At 36.7% G+C, this 14866-nt stretch overlaps 1 protein-coding gene and 1 pseudogene across 1 annotated transcript; one reads left to right on the top strand and one right to left on the bottom strand.

The window, feature by feature from the left end:
• Positions 1-7897: 7897 nt before the first annotated feature.
• Positions 7898-10236, top strand: LOC114258183 (disease resistance protein RPV1 pseudogene; annotated as a pseudogene).
• Positions 10237-10333: 97 nt separating this feature from the next.
• Positions 10334-10699, bottom strand: LOC145791395 (protein FAR1-RELATED SEQUENCE 1-like). The gene has a single exon (XM_082871748.1). The coding sequence runs from the start codon at positions 10697-10699 to the stop codon at positions 10334-10336; it is 366 nt and encodes a 121-aa protein (XP_082727874.1).
• Between the last annotated feature and the right edge of the window lie 4167 nt (positions 10700-14866).

Below are 14866 nucleotides of genomic sequence, written 5' to 3'. Positions count from 1 at the left end.
ATGAAATGCAAGGAATTGTCCCGAAATGCGAATTTAGGCACCCGAAATGGCCTATAGCTATGCTAAACATGCACAATATGGACATGCAATGCAAAGACAGAAGCTAGACAGTCCCAAAAAAGGCACTTTCACAGTTATAAACATGGCCAAACAGCAAGCATAGGTATGGCAAAAATAGCATGCAAGAATAGGGGCCAAGAGAGGGGTAATGAAGCAAGCGATACAAGCAAAACCCAAACTGAAAAATTCCCTTCTACAACACTGAAGAGGGACCAAAAATATGAACATTTACAGTATATGGCAGACCTCAAATCAGTATACAAACATGGTAGAAGTGTGATGCAAAATGAGGCTCAAAAGTGGCTAAAACATGAGGTATGCAAAATAATCACCAAACAGCCGAAGATCCTTAATAAAACATGTAGAATGGGCCAAAATAGGACTATTTCCAGAACTGTAAAGTGGCCAAAAACAAAAGCATGGTAGGCTAACTAAACATGCAAGAATGGGGAATAAAAGAGAGATATAACATGAAGTAACCTATGGAGGTCCCAAACCATGAAAGGACCTAAATGAAACATGAACTATGGACCAAAATAAGAACCTTTTCAGAACTGTAAAATGGCCAAAAACAAAAGCATGGTAGGCTGCCATTGCATGCAAGAATGGGGAAGAAAAGAGGAGTATAAAGGTAGGTACAACATGGAAGTCCCAAATGGTGTTGAGCCCTTCTTCAATGTTGAAGAGGGGCTCAAAATAAGCCTAATATCAGTTTACAACATGCTCAAAGACAGATTACTCATGGGCCAAAAATAGCATACAAAATCATGACATATAAGAGGATCAATGAAGCAAGTGTATTATGGAGGGCTCAAACAGGATTGAGCCCTTAATGAAAAGTGAAGATGAGCTCAAAAGAGGGCCCTTTTCAGTTAGGGCCGGAGTTTGAAGCAAAAAGCAAGTGGGGCTTACAAATAGATCAAGAAAAAGGGTCAAAGTGAAGAAAAGCTACTCACCCTTGAAGACTCAAACTTTTGTTGCTTCTTGGATCAATTTGCAGCTTCTTTGGCCTTTGAGAAACCTTCCTTGTTGCTGGAAATGAGGTGGTAGTGGTAGAGCTTGGTGGTGTAGAAGAAATGGTGGTTAGGGACTTAGAGATTTTTCAAGAAATGAGAGGTATGGAGATGGAGTTGTGTATGGAGGCTTGAAGGTCAAGTTTTCTAACCCCAAAATACTACAAGGCTTGCTTGCTATATAGGCCAACAAGGGGGTGTAAAGGTGGGGGAAAAGGAGAGTAACTTTCCCCCACAAAATATCCCCCGGATAAAGATCTTTTCTGGGGGATAAAGCTCCACAGCTGTAAAGTGCACAGCGCAAGGAGCACGGCCGGCCTATTACTTTTGCTGCAGGTGGCCGGCCAGCCACACCCCCTAGCCGGCCGGCTAGGGGTCAAAAGGTTCAATCAGATTTTTTGGCCGGCCACCAACTGATGGTGTTCTCCTATGTGTGTACAACACAACCATGCGGTTCAAAGTTCAAGAAAGTGGGTCCAAGGGGTTCAACATTAGCCCGGAAGGAGGGGGTCAAAAGGGTCAAGCAGAATTACTGGCCGGCCATGAACTTTTAGGGTCCTCTCATGTGTGTACATCACAAATATGTGGTTCAAAGTTCAAGAAAAAGGGTCCAAGGGGTTCAACATTAGCCCGGAAGGAGGGGGTCAAAAGGGTCAAGTTGAATTAATGGCCGGCCATGAACTTTTAGGGTCCCCTCATGTGTGTACATCACAAATATGTGGTTCAAAGTTCGAGAAAATGGGCCCAAGGTGTTCAACATTAGCCCGGAAGTGCGAAAAACGGGCGCCGGAGGGCGTCGGAGGATGTATAACTGGTTGCTGCAATAATTGGTGGCCTCCCACCCTTCAATGACCTCCCTGGTGATAAAACAAAGGTACCTGCCAAAAATGAACGAAAACCGTTGCAAAATGAAAGTTCCGGGGCCAAAACACGCAGTTCGGGGTCCCGAAAATGGGCTGTTAAGCACCGAAAGTGGCGTTCGGCCACAAAGTGGGTTTCTCAGCCCCCAGTGTCCCTCAAAATGGAGTAAATAGGAAGTATGCCAAAAACCGGAGCAATAGGAGATGGTTAAGCGGTCCCGAACCGAGACACACGGCCTGACGGCTCCGAAAATCGGGAACCGGACTCCGAAATGGGCAAAATGGCCTACGGCCACCGGATGTAGCCTACGGACATCGAGAGATGGTCTACGAGACCTCTCCCTTCCCTTAGGAAAAGAAATAGAGAAAACCGAGTCTGGTTCGCAAACCGAGACAAGGTACAAAAGAGGGTTCGGAAGTCCGGAGGTAGGGCTTACGGCCGTAACTCTGAAACTTCTGAACAAGCACATTATGCAACACCACCAAGCGCTCAATTGGTGACGTCTGAGTCTTAAGGTCGGTCAAAAATGGGGTGTCTACACAAGGGTGCCGAAACTATCTCACTAGCGTCCTAACACGATAGATGGCTGTAATTCATTCCACGTAAGCACATAAACACATAAGCACTTACAAATTTCATTTCCGGATAATGATAGTTCCGAGGCGTTACTAGAGTTCCGGTTAGAAACAGCATTGATCAAGTGCTTTTCCCACAAGACTCACAGAAACCCAAGGATCCAATCAACATCCTAGAAACTAAATCCCATACCCAAGTAGTCACATAAACATGTTATCACATAAGCACATAACATTACAAGTCTCTAATCAAGCGAGACAAACCCATTGTGATACTAATCACTTCCCACGCACCCAAAGTATTCGAACCCGGTACGCTCTGATACCAAGTTGTAACGCCCCCAAAATTAACCCATAATATCATACATTCAAGGTACAGAAAAGAGATATTATATTACAATCATCTGGGTATTCTTACAAAATGTAATACATGTTAACAATAAAAGTAAATGCCCTATGGGCTTACAACTTTCCAAGTCAACACTTGGGTTACAGAAGAAGAGTACTAACTCAGAATACAACTTATGCCCTTGGCTTGATATACATGTAATACAATAAAATTAACAAATAAGAATCTCCAACTCCCTCAATCTTCCAAGCTAAGGTCTCGGAGACGGCACAACACCTGAACCCGAAAATGATGTCCCATATAGGGTGAGCCAACGCCCAGTAGAGATAAGCTAAACATAGTATGAACGATAACTAAAATGTCAGTGATTGATAAATGTCTAACTCGTACACAACAACTTATAACACTATTCAATTCCATGACTAATATATCCATGTTCTATTCCAGTTTCCATTTCCTATCAGATTCCCGATTTATAATTACGATTCAGAACTAGGCCAATCATTTTGAATAAGATCACATCTCATGGCTACGGTATTTCTATTTCAGGTGAGATAATAACTCATTTTAAACATTTCATACTTCATAATAGATACACATATTGGTGTTGTATCATAGTCAGACAACCATTCCCATGCTTCTCAAATGATATTCATTTTAGTACTATATCAAATCAAACAAAACACTTCCATACTTTCTACATGATATACATTTTAGTGCTATATCAAATCAAACAAAACACTTCCACACTTTCTACATGATATACATTTTAGTGCTATATCAAATAAACATAGAAACATTTCTATACTTCTCACTTGATACAGATTGTAGTGTTGTATCAATGTCAAACAGTTTCCGGTTTAGAGGTCTATCCCCCATCTTCCAATAAACTATGGAGTACATCCCCCATCTCCTCTCACACAAAGTAATGTATAAAAGCAATTATCATATACAAGTTCAATCAATCAATACAAATGATACACATTTTAGTGCTGTATCAATGTCAAGCAAAACACTTCTAGACTTCACAAATGATACACATTGTAGTGCTGTATCAATGTCAAACAATTTCCAGTTTAAAGGTCCATCCCCTATCTTCCAATAAACCGTGGAGTACATCCCCCATCTCCTCCCACACAAAGCAATGTATACAAACAGCTATCATATACAATTTCAATCAATACATAAAATTAATGTATTCTTTCAACCGTCATATTCGATGACACATCCAATCGATTAGTTTTGGTTTGCCTAATCATCATGCATTGTCTACAACAATCAAAACTACCCTCCACCAGTAGCCCAAGGCAATTATTTCTAAACAGATAATAAAAGCACCAAGAGATAAATTATCTGCATTTTTAAAAGTGAACGATTTATTAATCTGACTCCGCTATTCCATCTCATAATGAACCACTAATATTATATTCAACTCAATTTCACAAATCCATAACTTTCCCAAATTAATTATACCAATTAATTTATACACAATTTACGACTTTCTCTCCCTTTTCTCAATCTTGACCCCCAAAGGTCCAAATATTACCAAAAACATCAACATACACATTTTGAAACCCAAATACACAGTTATGGTTCAAAAGAAACAAAACCCCTCTTTTCAAAATCACACATTTGAAACCCTAACTTCCAAAATCCAAAACCATTTATACAAAAGCTCACAATCTAGGTCAAAGCCCATAAAGATGAGTAGGAATCCCTAGCTCAAAGATGAAACCCAACGAAGAAGATGAAGGAAACGAAGATGCTCCAAATCCCGAAATTCTTCGATCAAAATATAGCCCTCAACGATCAACACACTTTTTACAAAGGCCGAAGGATAGGGAGACACTCTAACTAGATCAAACCCTAGAGAGAAGGGAGATCCTAGAGAGAGAGGCTCTCAAAATCGATTTTAGGAAAGTAAGAGAGAGAAAGGAAATGTAAAAAGTGATTTAAAATTACCCAGCGGATGACTCATATACGTATGGTCCGCTCGAGCAGAGAATAGAACGCTCGAGCGTCAAGCACAAAAATCTGGTCACGCTCGACCGCAAGAAGGCCCGCTCGAGCATCAAGAAACAAAAGCAAAACACATCCGCTCGAGCGCGAAGAACCAGTTCGCTCGAGCGTAGATTTTCACCTCCCAGAACTTTTCAGAAAAAGAACTACCCGCTCGAGCGCCAACAAGCCCGCTTGAGCGCGACCCGCTCGAGCACAAGAAACTCGCTCGAGCGTAGAAAACACATCTGTAAAAGTTTTGCAGGGGCACGAAATACTGGAAGTGTGTAAACCCCGCTCGAGCGCAAGAAGACCGGCTCGAGCGGACCATTCAAAAACTGGGCAACAACAATGGGAGCTAAAGCTCTACCAACCTGTAACAACCAAGCCCAACACATTCTAAACTCAAACAAAAGGGTTTAAAGGTTGACAACATGATAGGTACAACTACCAACTCCACGGAACCGCGTCTGGAATACAACAGAACAGTAAAGGGATAACCGGGATCGCTATAGGACATGTATAAAGGGGTGGTGACCACTATTAGATCGCCAGTTGGAGAGACAAATGAATTTCCTATCACTGTAGGGTTACACCAAGGATCTACCTTAAGCCCTTATCTTTTTGCTTTAGTTATGGACGAGTTGACGATAAATATTCAGGATGACGTGCCATGGTGTATGCTTTTTGCCGACGATATTGTGTTGGTGGATGAGACTAGAGAAGGAGTTAACACAAAGTTGGAGATTTGGAGAAAAGCTCTTGAACCTAAAGGATTCCGGATAAGCAGAACTAAGACAGAGTACATGGAGTGTAAATTTAGTAACAATAACAATGAAAGCAGAGGAGAAGTGAAGATTGAGAACCAAGAACTGCCTAAGAGTGAACATTTTCGTTATTTAGGGTCGATTATCACAACAGCGGGAGAGATTGATGCAGATGTGGCCCATAGGATTAAGGCGGGATGGTGTAAGTGGAGAAGTGCGTCTGGGGTATTGTGCAATAAACGAATACCCACTAGACTAAAAGGTAAGTTTTATAGAACGGCTATTAGACCAGCTATGCTGTATGGGACGGAGTGTTGGGCAACCAAGAAACAACATGTAGATAAGATGAGTGTGGCTGAGATGAAGATGCTAAGGTGGATGTGTGGTAAGACTAGACAAGACAGGATTAGGAATGAGTGTATTCGAGAATGGGTAGGAGTAGCACCGATAGAAGATAAGTTGAGAGAGAATCGTTTGAGATGGTTTGGTCATATTCAACGGAGACCAACAGAGGCAGTAGTGAAGAGATGCGATGCTGTAACGGTAGATGGAAGTGTTAGGGGACGGGGTAGGCCTAGATTAACGTTGACTAGCGTTATAAATAGAGATATTAATCTACTTAATTTGACTAATAATATGGCTTTTGATAGGGCCGCGTAGAGAAGAAGGATTCATGTAGCCGACCCCATTTGATGGGACTTAAGGCTTGGTTTGGTTTGGTTTGGTTCTTGAACCAATTGATGCATCACTAACTTTTTGTGTTTATCAATCGTTAACAGACATCTATCAATGAGATTTTGAATCCCAACTGTTGTGTAAAAATCACATCCATCTAGAATTGTAACTACCCAATCTTCATCCATCCCAACAAAGAAACAAGCAACATGGAGGAATAAGTTTTTGTCTTTATAACCCATAACAAGACTACAATTATGTTCTTTTTTTAAAAAAATAAAAATAAACAATTAACATAATTTTAATAATTTTTTTAAAAATAATTATGGTTCGATCATGGGGCTATATATGTTCGATTAACCTCATTTTTTGCGTAAATAATATACTCGATGAATCTTATAATAGAAACGGTTCAAATTATCAAAATAAAATAAAAACTAACCTCAATTGGGGTGTCACAACTGGTGCTGTGACAGTACCTTTTTTTTTTTGTCCTGCCTAAGGAAATTTGTTAGCATTCGCCTTACATAATTTTTTACTTATTTTTCAATTCCATATTATACTGAAGTATACTTTCAAAACATGATTTCGACTTAATTTTTTTTAATAAAGTATTGAAGTAAAAAAATACAATTTTAAATTGTATTTTTAAAATATGACTTTACAATTAGTTATGGCCTATTGTGACCTATTGTATTTATAATTTAGTTTTGATCTATTGTGATTGTTATTTTGGTTTTGGCGGAAGAGGTTTTGATTATGCCTGAAGTGGTGTTTAGGTATGATCCATTTTGGTGATTGGCTATGACCTATTATGGTTGTTATTTTAATTATGACTGATTTTTTTTATTATTATTATGTCTCAAGTACCGTTTGATTATGATCAATTATATATATATATACACTAGGGGTGTACGGCCACCCGTTGGGTGTGCTATTAAATCTGTAAAATATAAATTTTGATTTTGAAATTAAAATATATATAGTGCTTGTTGATCAAGTGGTAAGAGTGTTGCTTTCCAAATCCAAGACCTTAGGTTAAAATCTCATGTATTTCACTTTATAATTTTATTTTATTTTTTTGATATAATTTTTTTTAATATAAAAAAATCCACTTGACAAAATGAAAAAATAGGTTTCGAGAGACTAAAGTGAATTATTCACAAATATAATAATATAGATATATTTGTTATAACTGAAAATGTAACAAATTGTCATGACATATGCATGATACAAACTAAAAAAAAAAATTATCTTATAAAATAGACCCTTTTAATTTGGTAAAAAATAAAAATCCCCACTTTCACATCATTTTCATCCAACCTTGCTCATCCTGCCACATTTCCCACACATTTGTACCTTTTATTTTATTTTATTTTATTTATCACCCAAACTTCCTAGCAGCGTCTTCCATGCTCAAAATGTCCACAAACAAGTGTCCTTAAAATGTCCATTCACTCGCTTTCCAGGATAAATTATAAATCAACAGGTAAATTATGGTATCATTTCCTCACTTTTATTTTATTTTATTTTTTACTCAGTCTTTCTTTTTCGATATATAGTCACATCTCCTATAAAATATATATGATGCCTTGACAGATGGCATCCATCCCATTTCATAGCTCTTCTGTCCTTAATTCTTTACGGAGCTTTAATCCAATGGAGATTGTTAGAGCCCAAGATGCCTCCTCTTCAGATTCTCCATGTAGTTATCATGTGTTCTTAAGTTTCAGAGGTGAAGACACTCGCAAGACGTTCACTGACCACCTCTACACAGCTTTGAAGCATGCAGGATTTTGCACCTTCAAAGATGACGATGAGATTGAAAGAGGTGAAAATATTAAGTTTGAGTTGCAGAAAGCAGTTCAAGAGTCAAGGATTTCAATAGTTGTCTTCTCAAATGACTATGCTTCTTCAAGTTGGTGTCTTGATGAACTAGTGATGATCCTCAAACGTAGGAAGACCACTGGCCATGTAGTGCTACCTGTCTTCTATCACGTGGATCCATCCCATGTGAGGAAGCAAATGGGAAGTTTCAAAAAATCATTCAAGAGGCATGAAAAGAAATTCCATTCAGAAGCAGGTGAAAGAAAAGATGACTGGAAGGGCAAGATGCAAGAATGGAGGGCAGCCCTTAGAGAAGCTGCAGATTTAGCAGGGATGAATTTACAAAATCAAGCTGACGGGTAACTTTGCTCTTTTAGCTAAGCATTACTTGCATCACCCTTTTTTGGGATTTCGTAGTTAAAAGTATTTCATATGAGGGCCATTTAGATTAAAAATTATTTGATTAAAATTTGGGATGAACTTTTTTTTATTTATTTTAAATTCCAAGAGTTTGACATCTTTTAATTTTTAGAAGATAACCTTCAAATATAGAAGTTAAATTTTCCTTGAGGGAACATCCAGTCGGTTTCTTTTCAAATCGGTATAGGTTCACAAGAAGTTCTTCATAATACCCCAAAAAAAAAACTCGAATTTTTTAACTATGATTTTTTTAGATGGTTCTCCCTTTGAAGCTATTTGAAAAGATCATATGAAATTGTTCATTTCCAATCATAAAAATTTGGGTTAATTACACCAAGATTGACCCCATCAACTAGTAGTGCATATTACTTTACCCCATCTATGAATTTGTACATATTGACTTCCTCAACTATAAAAACCGTACAAATTCACTCATTTTAGAGATGTCTAGAGGGGTGAAAGTGATATATAGTTGAAGGGGTCAAAAGTATGGATTCATAGTTGAAGGGATAAATGATATATATACACCAATAATTGAGGGCTCTTGGTATAATTAATCCTAAAATTTTATTGAAAAAAATTAGACTATTCTTCAAAATTTTAATAACTTATTAGCTTACTATATTAAAAAATTAAAAAAAAAAAAAACACAAAGTAGGGAAAATAATTTATATTAGAAAAAATAGTATTGATCCAAAACAATGATTGTAAAACCTCTTTTCTTTTCATCTAGGACTTGTCTAATTGTTTTAACAAAGACAATAAATAACATAGTCATTTTGTTCATTATTGCATGAGAATTTATAATTAATTTCAAGTTATTGCATTCTTATTGTGCTTTATTTTTAATCTTGATCTTGTTTTTAGACTCGAGTCAAAATTTATCGACAAAATTGTAGAAGTTGTTTCAGACAAAATAAGACACACAATCTTGGGCAATTCCCCCTACTTGATTGGAATACATTCTCGAGCCAAAAATATTGGGCTTTGGTTACGAGATGGGTCTAGTGATGTTGTTATAGTCGCAATTTGTGGGATATGTGGAATAGTGAAGACAACCATTGCCAAATTTCTATATAATTCGAACTTCTCAAGCTTCAAAGGTAGCAGTTTTCTTGCAAATGTAAGAGAAACTCTAAAACAACCAGATGGTTTACTTCAATTACAAAGACAACTTCTTTCAGATATTTTAAATGGAAGAAAAAAAAAAGTTTTATAGTGTTGAAGAAGGAATTGTTAAAATTAAAGATGCATTACGTTGCAAAAGAGTTCTTATAATTCTTGATGATGTGGATACGATAGACCAACTAGATGCAATACTTGGGATGCGAGATTGGCTTTTTCAAGGTAGTAAAATCATCATAACCACTAGACGTGAGCGGTTGCTAAGGGCTCATGAAGTTAGCCACATTCACAAGATTGGAAATTTGGATTATAATGAGTCCTTAGAGCTCTTTAGTTGGCATGCCTTTGGGAAAAATCGTCCCATTGATGGTTTCATAGAGGACTCAGAAAGGGTGGTACAATACTGTGGAGGGCTTTCATTAGCTATAAAAATTTTGGGTTCTTTTCTGTCAAGGAAAAGCTTAAATGTCTGGAAAAGTCAATTGGAGAAATTGAAAGCGATTCCTGATTATCAAGTCGTTGAAAAACTCAAAATAAGCTATGACTCTTTACAAGACCTAATGTAGCAAGGTGTGCAATACAAAAATCATAAGTTTCTTCAGTTTCAGCAGCTCTACTTGCTAGTGCTCTAAATGCGGTCATCAATGTCTCATACCGCGAGGCTTATTGGAATTTCACATCTACTTGAATGTCATTCCCCTTAATGTCCTTCACAGTTTTGGCTCTTGCTTGTTTGGTCCACCTCTTTAGAATGTATTGTGGAGGAACCTCCTTCATCTTCATTATGTCTCTAATAACCTTCAATGAATGACAACACAAGATTCTTTCTCTTTCAAACTTTGTACAATTACAACCCAAAGAGCCATCCCTCTCCATCTTCACTTTCCTTGCATGTTTGTTATCAACATCAACAACTGTGTAAATGGTACTAGCCTCGCCATATTCAATTGCTTCTATGTCCGATTCAATGAATCGAAAGTACTCATTTTGAAATTCCTTAAAAATCTTTTTTGTGTACACATTACCCATTTGTATTAACATTCTTACTGTTGCTTTCACCTTTGGCAACCTTTGGCACAAAGCATATCATGCTTCTAACTTCTTGTATCGCTTCTTGTAAAGTACCCTTTCGAAATGCATGAAGAATTCATTTAAGTTAAAATCAGAACGAATGTAATCCTTCAAAAAAGCATTAAAAGATTCAATAAGTTGTGTGGTATTCATTCCCGCAACCCATGTTGATCTAACATATGGCCAGCCCTATTTTTCTTTCACCGCAAAAGTCAATTTCAACCAATGGTTGTCATGCGCATCATATTTATCAAGCATTTCCGCCCACTCTAACTTCCATCGATTTGCATCTTCAATGTCAAAGAATAATTTATTTAGTACACCTTTTACCCGCTTATCTTGGAACAAACAATTAACATGTTTTAATACATTTTGCATCAAATGCCAAGTACACAATCGGTGACTTGTGTCAGGCATAACGATGGGTATGGTTTTAGCCATTGCAGCATCTTGGTCGGTGAACAAAGTTTTTGGTGCCTTTCTTGACATAGCCTCTAGAAAATTTTGAAACAACCATACAAACGATTCGGCGGTCTCATCATACAGCAAGGCTGCACCAAATATAACTGTTTCCTTATGATGGTTGAATCCCACAAAAGATACAAAGGGTCTATGTTCTTTGTTAACTTGTAAGTCGTATCAAATGTGGCACATCACCAAATTGGGCATAATCCATGATCATTTGTGCATCGGCCCAAAACATATTCATTATTTGCTCCTCATTATCTAACTGAAAAGCATAAAAGAATGAAGGATTCTGCAAAGATTTTTCTTTAAAGTATTGCAACACATTGCCTACTTCCCCATATGCTAAACTTTGTTGTCTTTTTGTTCTCAAATAATTTTTTTGATCTAATTTTGTAAACCCAAGACATTGCCTCCCACCAACTTCCCTACCCATGAGCTTGAAAGACTGGCCTAAACGAAGACCAAACTGTGCCACCAAATCTAACTCAATTGCTTGGGTAGTCAATATCTTTCTTTGTGACGGCAACATGTGGGCACACTCGGGTGATACAAGATCATGGTTGTGTTTTTCTTTGAAATCAATCACAACAAATTTCCCAATACCCTCATCTAATTTAACATAAAGTCGAGCCTCACAACCAGTCCTAGTTTCAGCTTTAGGGTTTTTGCCAATGGGTCTCGTTTGTCAACCTTCTGAAATCCCTCCTTGTTGCAAACCAACAGTCTACAAATAAGTTGGTTAGTGAACTTGTTCTTCCTACAATAATCCATTCTTATGCTAAACCCCATTCTTCCTCCATATGTATTATAAAAATCATACACACATTATTTAGAATCAAATGTCATTCCCTGTTTTGGCTTCCAAGAACAATCATTCTCTGGTTCCATATCCATATCAAAATGCAATTGAAAACCCATATAAATAAAATCTTAGCTACATAAATAAAATCTTTATCTCAGAGACAAAAAAAAAAACACAATATCTGCACTATGGTCAAAGAACTCACTGTCACACTTGGATAAAGAAACAAGAAATGAGAACTAAGGAGTGAGACCCAATTATGATCAAATAATAAATCAATTAAACTATATAATCTCAAACTTCAGCTACTTGGTTCTCTTTAAAGTGTCTAAGAAAAGGTATGCAAGCCAAGTACCTTTGGTAACACTGATTCATGGGCAACAAGAGTCATTTAGTTTTGGGTTGGGTCACTACACAGGGTTTGGCAAGCCTATTGTAGCTCAACGGATAGGACATAACATAAAAATACAAATTGTGAACTTTAAGAGCCTAATCATCAATTATAACAAGTGAATTTTTTTATCTCTTTATATGTTCACATCAAGCAATGGTGCATCTAACTGCCCTAAACAACACTGTCAATTTACATTTCACCTTTCGGCACACAAAACTGCCATATTAAGCATGTTTTAACCAAACAATGTAACTGATTCCAAGAGTAATAAGCTATACTTAAACAAAGTGTCAAATAGTAAGTGCTTGTCATATATTAACAATCAAGAGCAAGACAAGAAAGTACCATACACTAAATTTGCAAGCTTAATGCACAACTACAAATAGATCTATATATAGACATCTACACAGAGACATTAAGTCTTAGAAGACCCAAATTGTAAAGGTAAATTTTTCTCCATTTTAGTCAAACCCAAATTGTAAAAAAACAATATCTAACAAATTAACAGTCATGACTCACGACAAAGTCATCAATTATAACAAATTGTAAACAAACAATGTCTTTACAAAGCCTAAAGATAAATAAAAATAAAAAAAATCGAGAGACAAAAAAATATTCTAGTGAGATAAACTTACAGTCACATGAAGACTAACCTCTAATTTCAGTTTGAAAAAATTCCAAACAAACACACAAAATGCAGTTCAATTACAGAGACAAAGACAATGAAGACTAACCTCTAGTTTGCGAAGTGAGGGCAGACAGAACGAGGGCAAAGCAATGGGTTCGGTTTGGGGAGTGGGTCGCTGTAAAGGGGTCTGCCGGTGAGGTGGAAGACAAGAGCGTGACGGCTCTGGTTTGCCAAGTAGACAGAATCTGTAATGGCATCGAGAGTGGGTCACTGTCGTCAAATCTACAACGGCTTCGAGACTGGGTCGCCGGTGAGGGTGGGTTCGACAGAGAAGAAGGGATGAGTGTGTGTTTTTGTGAGTGTGATTCCAAATCAAAATCTGTATAACCTCTATATAGGTTGTGTATTGTTTTGGACGGGAAAATGAAATTTCAATTTCATATATATATTTTTTTAATATCCGTTGGATCTGCAACGGCTGATCTCAGCCGTTGCACATAGAAAATCAAGGAAGATATGCAAGGAGAGGATCCGAACTCGATAAAAGTGCCTTAATTTCCCCTCTACAGGCAAAATTCAGGGTGCCACGTCACTATTCCATCCACCTACTTGACGAAAATAAACGACAGGTGTCAAATTGATATGATTTCAAACGTTTTAGGAGTAAAATTGAAATTGTTTAATGTTTGGGGTGTAATTGATCATCGAGGCAAAGTTTTGAGGGTAAAATGAAAGGCTGCGTTTGGTGGAGACTTCCAAACGCAATTCTGCCCCTTGGTTTGAGTGTGGTGTTTGGTTAGAATTTTCAAAACTTGATTCCACACCCACTTTTCAAAACACGTCTACCCAGTCATCTTCCGGGATGTCCCCCGGATGTTCGGCCAATCGTCCGGAACAGTGTTCTTTTTTTTTTTTTTTTGCACTTGTTATTTTTATATTTTAAATAAAAAATATTTTTAGAATTTTTTTAAAATATAGAATTTTGAGTTGTGTGTTTGGTTATGAGTTGTAAGTTTTTGAATTAAATATCATATATCACATCAAAGACTTCAAACTCAATTCAAAACTCCTTTCAAAACTCATAATCAAACAAATTTTCCACAATCAAATCATAATTCCAAAACTTACAAACTCAAAATACAACTCTATTCTCAAATCATAATTCTAAAACTCTACCAAACGCTACAAAATTTTCTCTACTAATTATATAAAGAATTAATTATAAAATTTGAACTACTAGTCTTGAATAGATAAAGAGACACTCAAATGGTTAAATTAATTATAATTTTTATTTGAAAATAAATTTTTTGGATGGGCTTAGGAATAAAGTATAAATCCAATCCCGAGGACTTGAAAAATGACTTTAAGAGCTATTATGTAATATAAGTTCGACCCAAACCAGACCAAGATCGACCCATTTATTTTAATTTAATACTATTTATTTTTAATTTGATCAAATTCTTTAATAATTGATTATCAATAGATGATATAAATTTAGAACTTTAATAACTCTTTAACCTTTCAAAATATATAAAAAGAAATGTTTTGGTATTAAGCTAGTTTAAAACTTTCTATCGTTGGTTAACATTATGAAGTTTGTAGTTCATCATATAAGATTTTAATAATAATGCAGCATGCATGCATTACTCCTAGCTAGGGGTGCACATGAGTCGGTTTAGTTTAAGTTGACACTAATTTAAAATCAATTTAATCATAATTGGTTCTAAGTTATTGAATTCAAGACCAAACCAATGTTGGCTATATAATTTGTAAAAGCCAATCGCAGAGTGATACGTGATACCTAAAGGGCAATTTGGGGAATTAAAGTAAGTC

The sequence above is a fragment of the Camellia sinensis genome, chromosome 5 (assembly GCF_055761805.1).
Source record: "Camellia sinensis isolate YWXY chromosome 5, ASM5576180v1, whole genome shotgun sequence".
NCBI classification, from domain to species: Eukaryota; Viridiplantae; Streptophyta; class Magnoliopsida; order Ericales; family Theaceae; genus Camellia; species Camellia sinensis.
Note: the sequence above shows the minus strand (reverse complement) of the source record. Positions and strands in the feature narration are given on the sequence as shown.

Bases quoted from the DNA above. Each gene is read 5' to 3' on its own strand.
- LOC145791395 (XM_082871748.1), bottom strand. From the start codon at position 10,699: ATGGGTAATGTGTACACAAAAAAGATTTTTAAGGAATTTCAAAATGAG.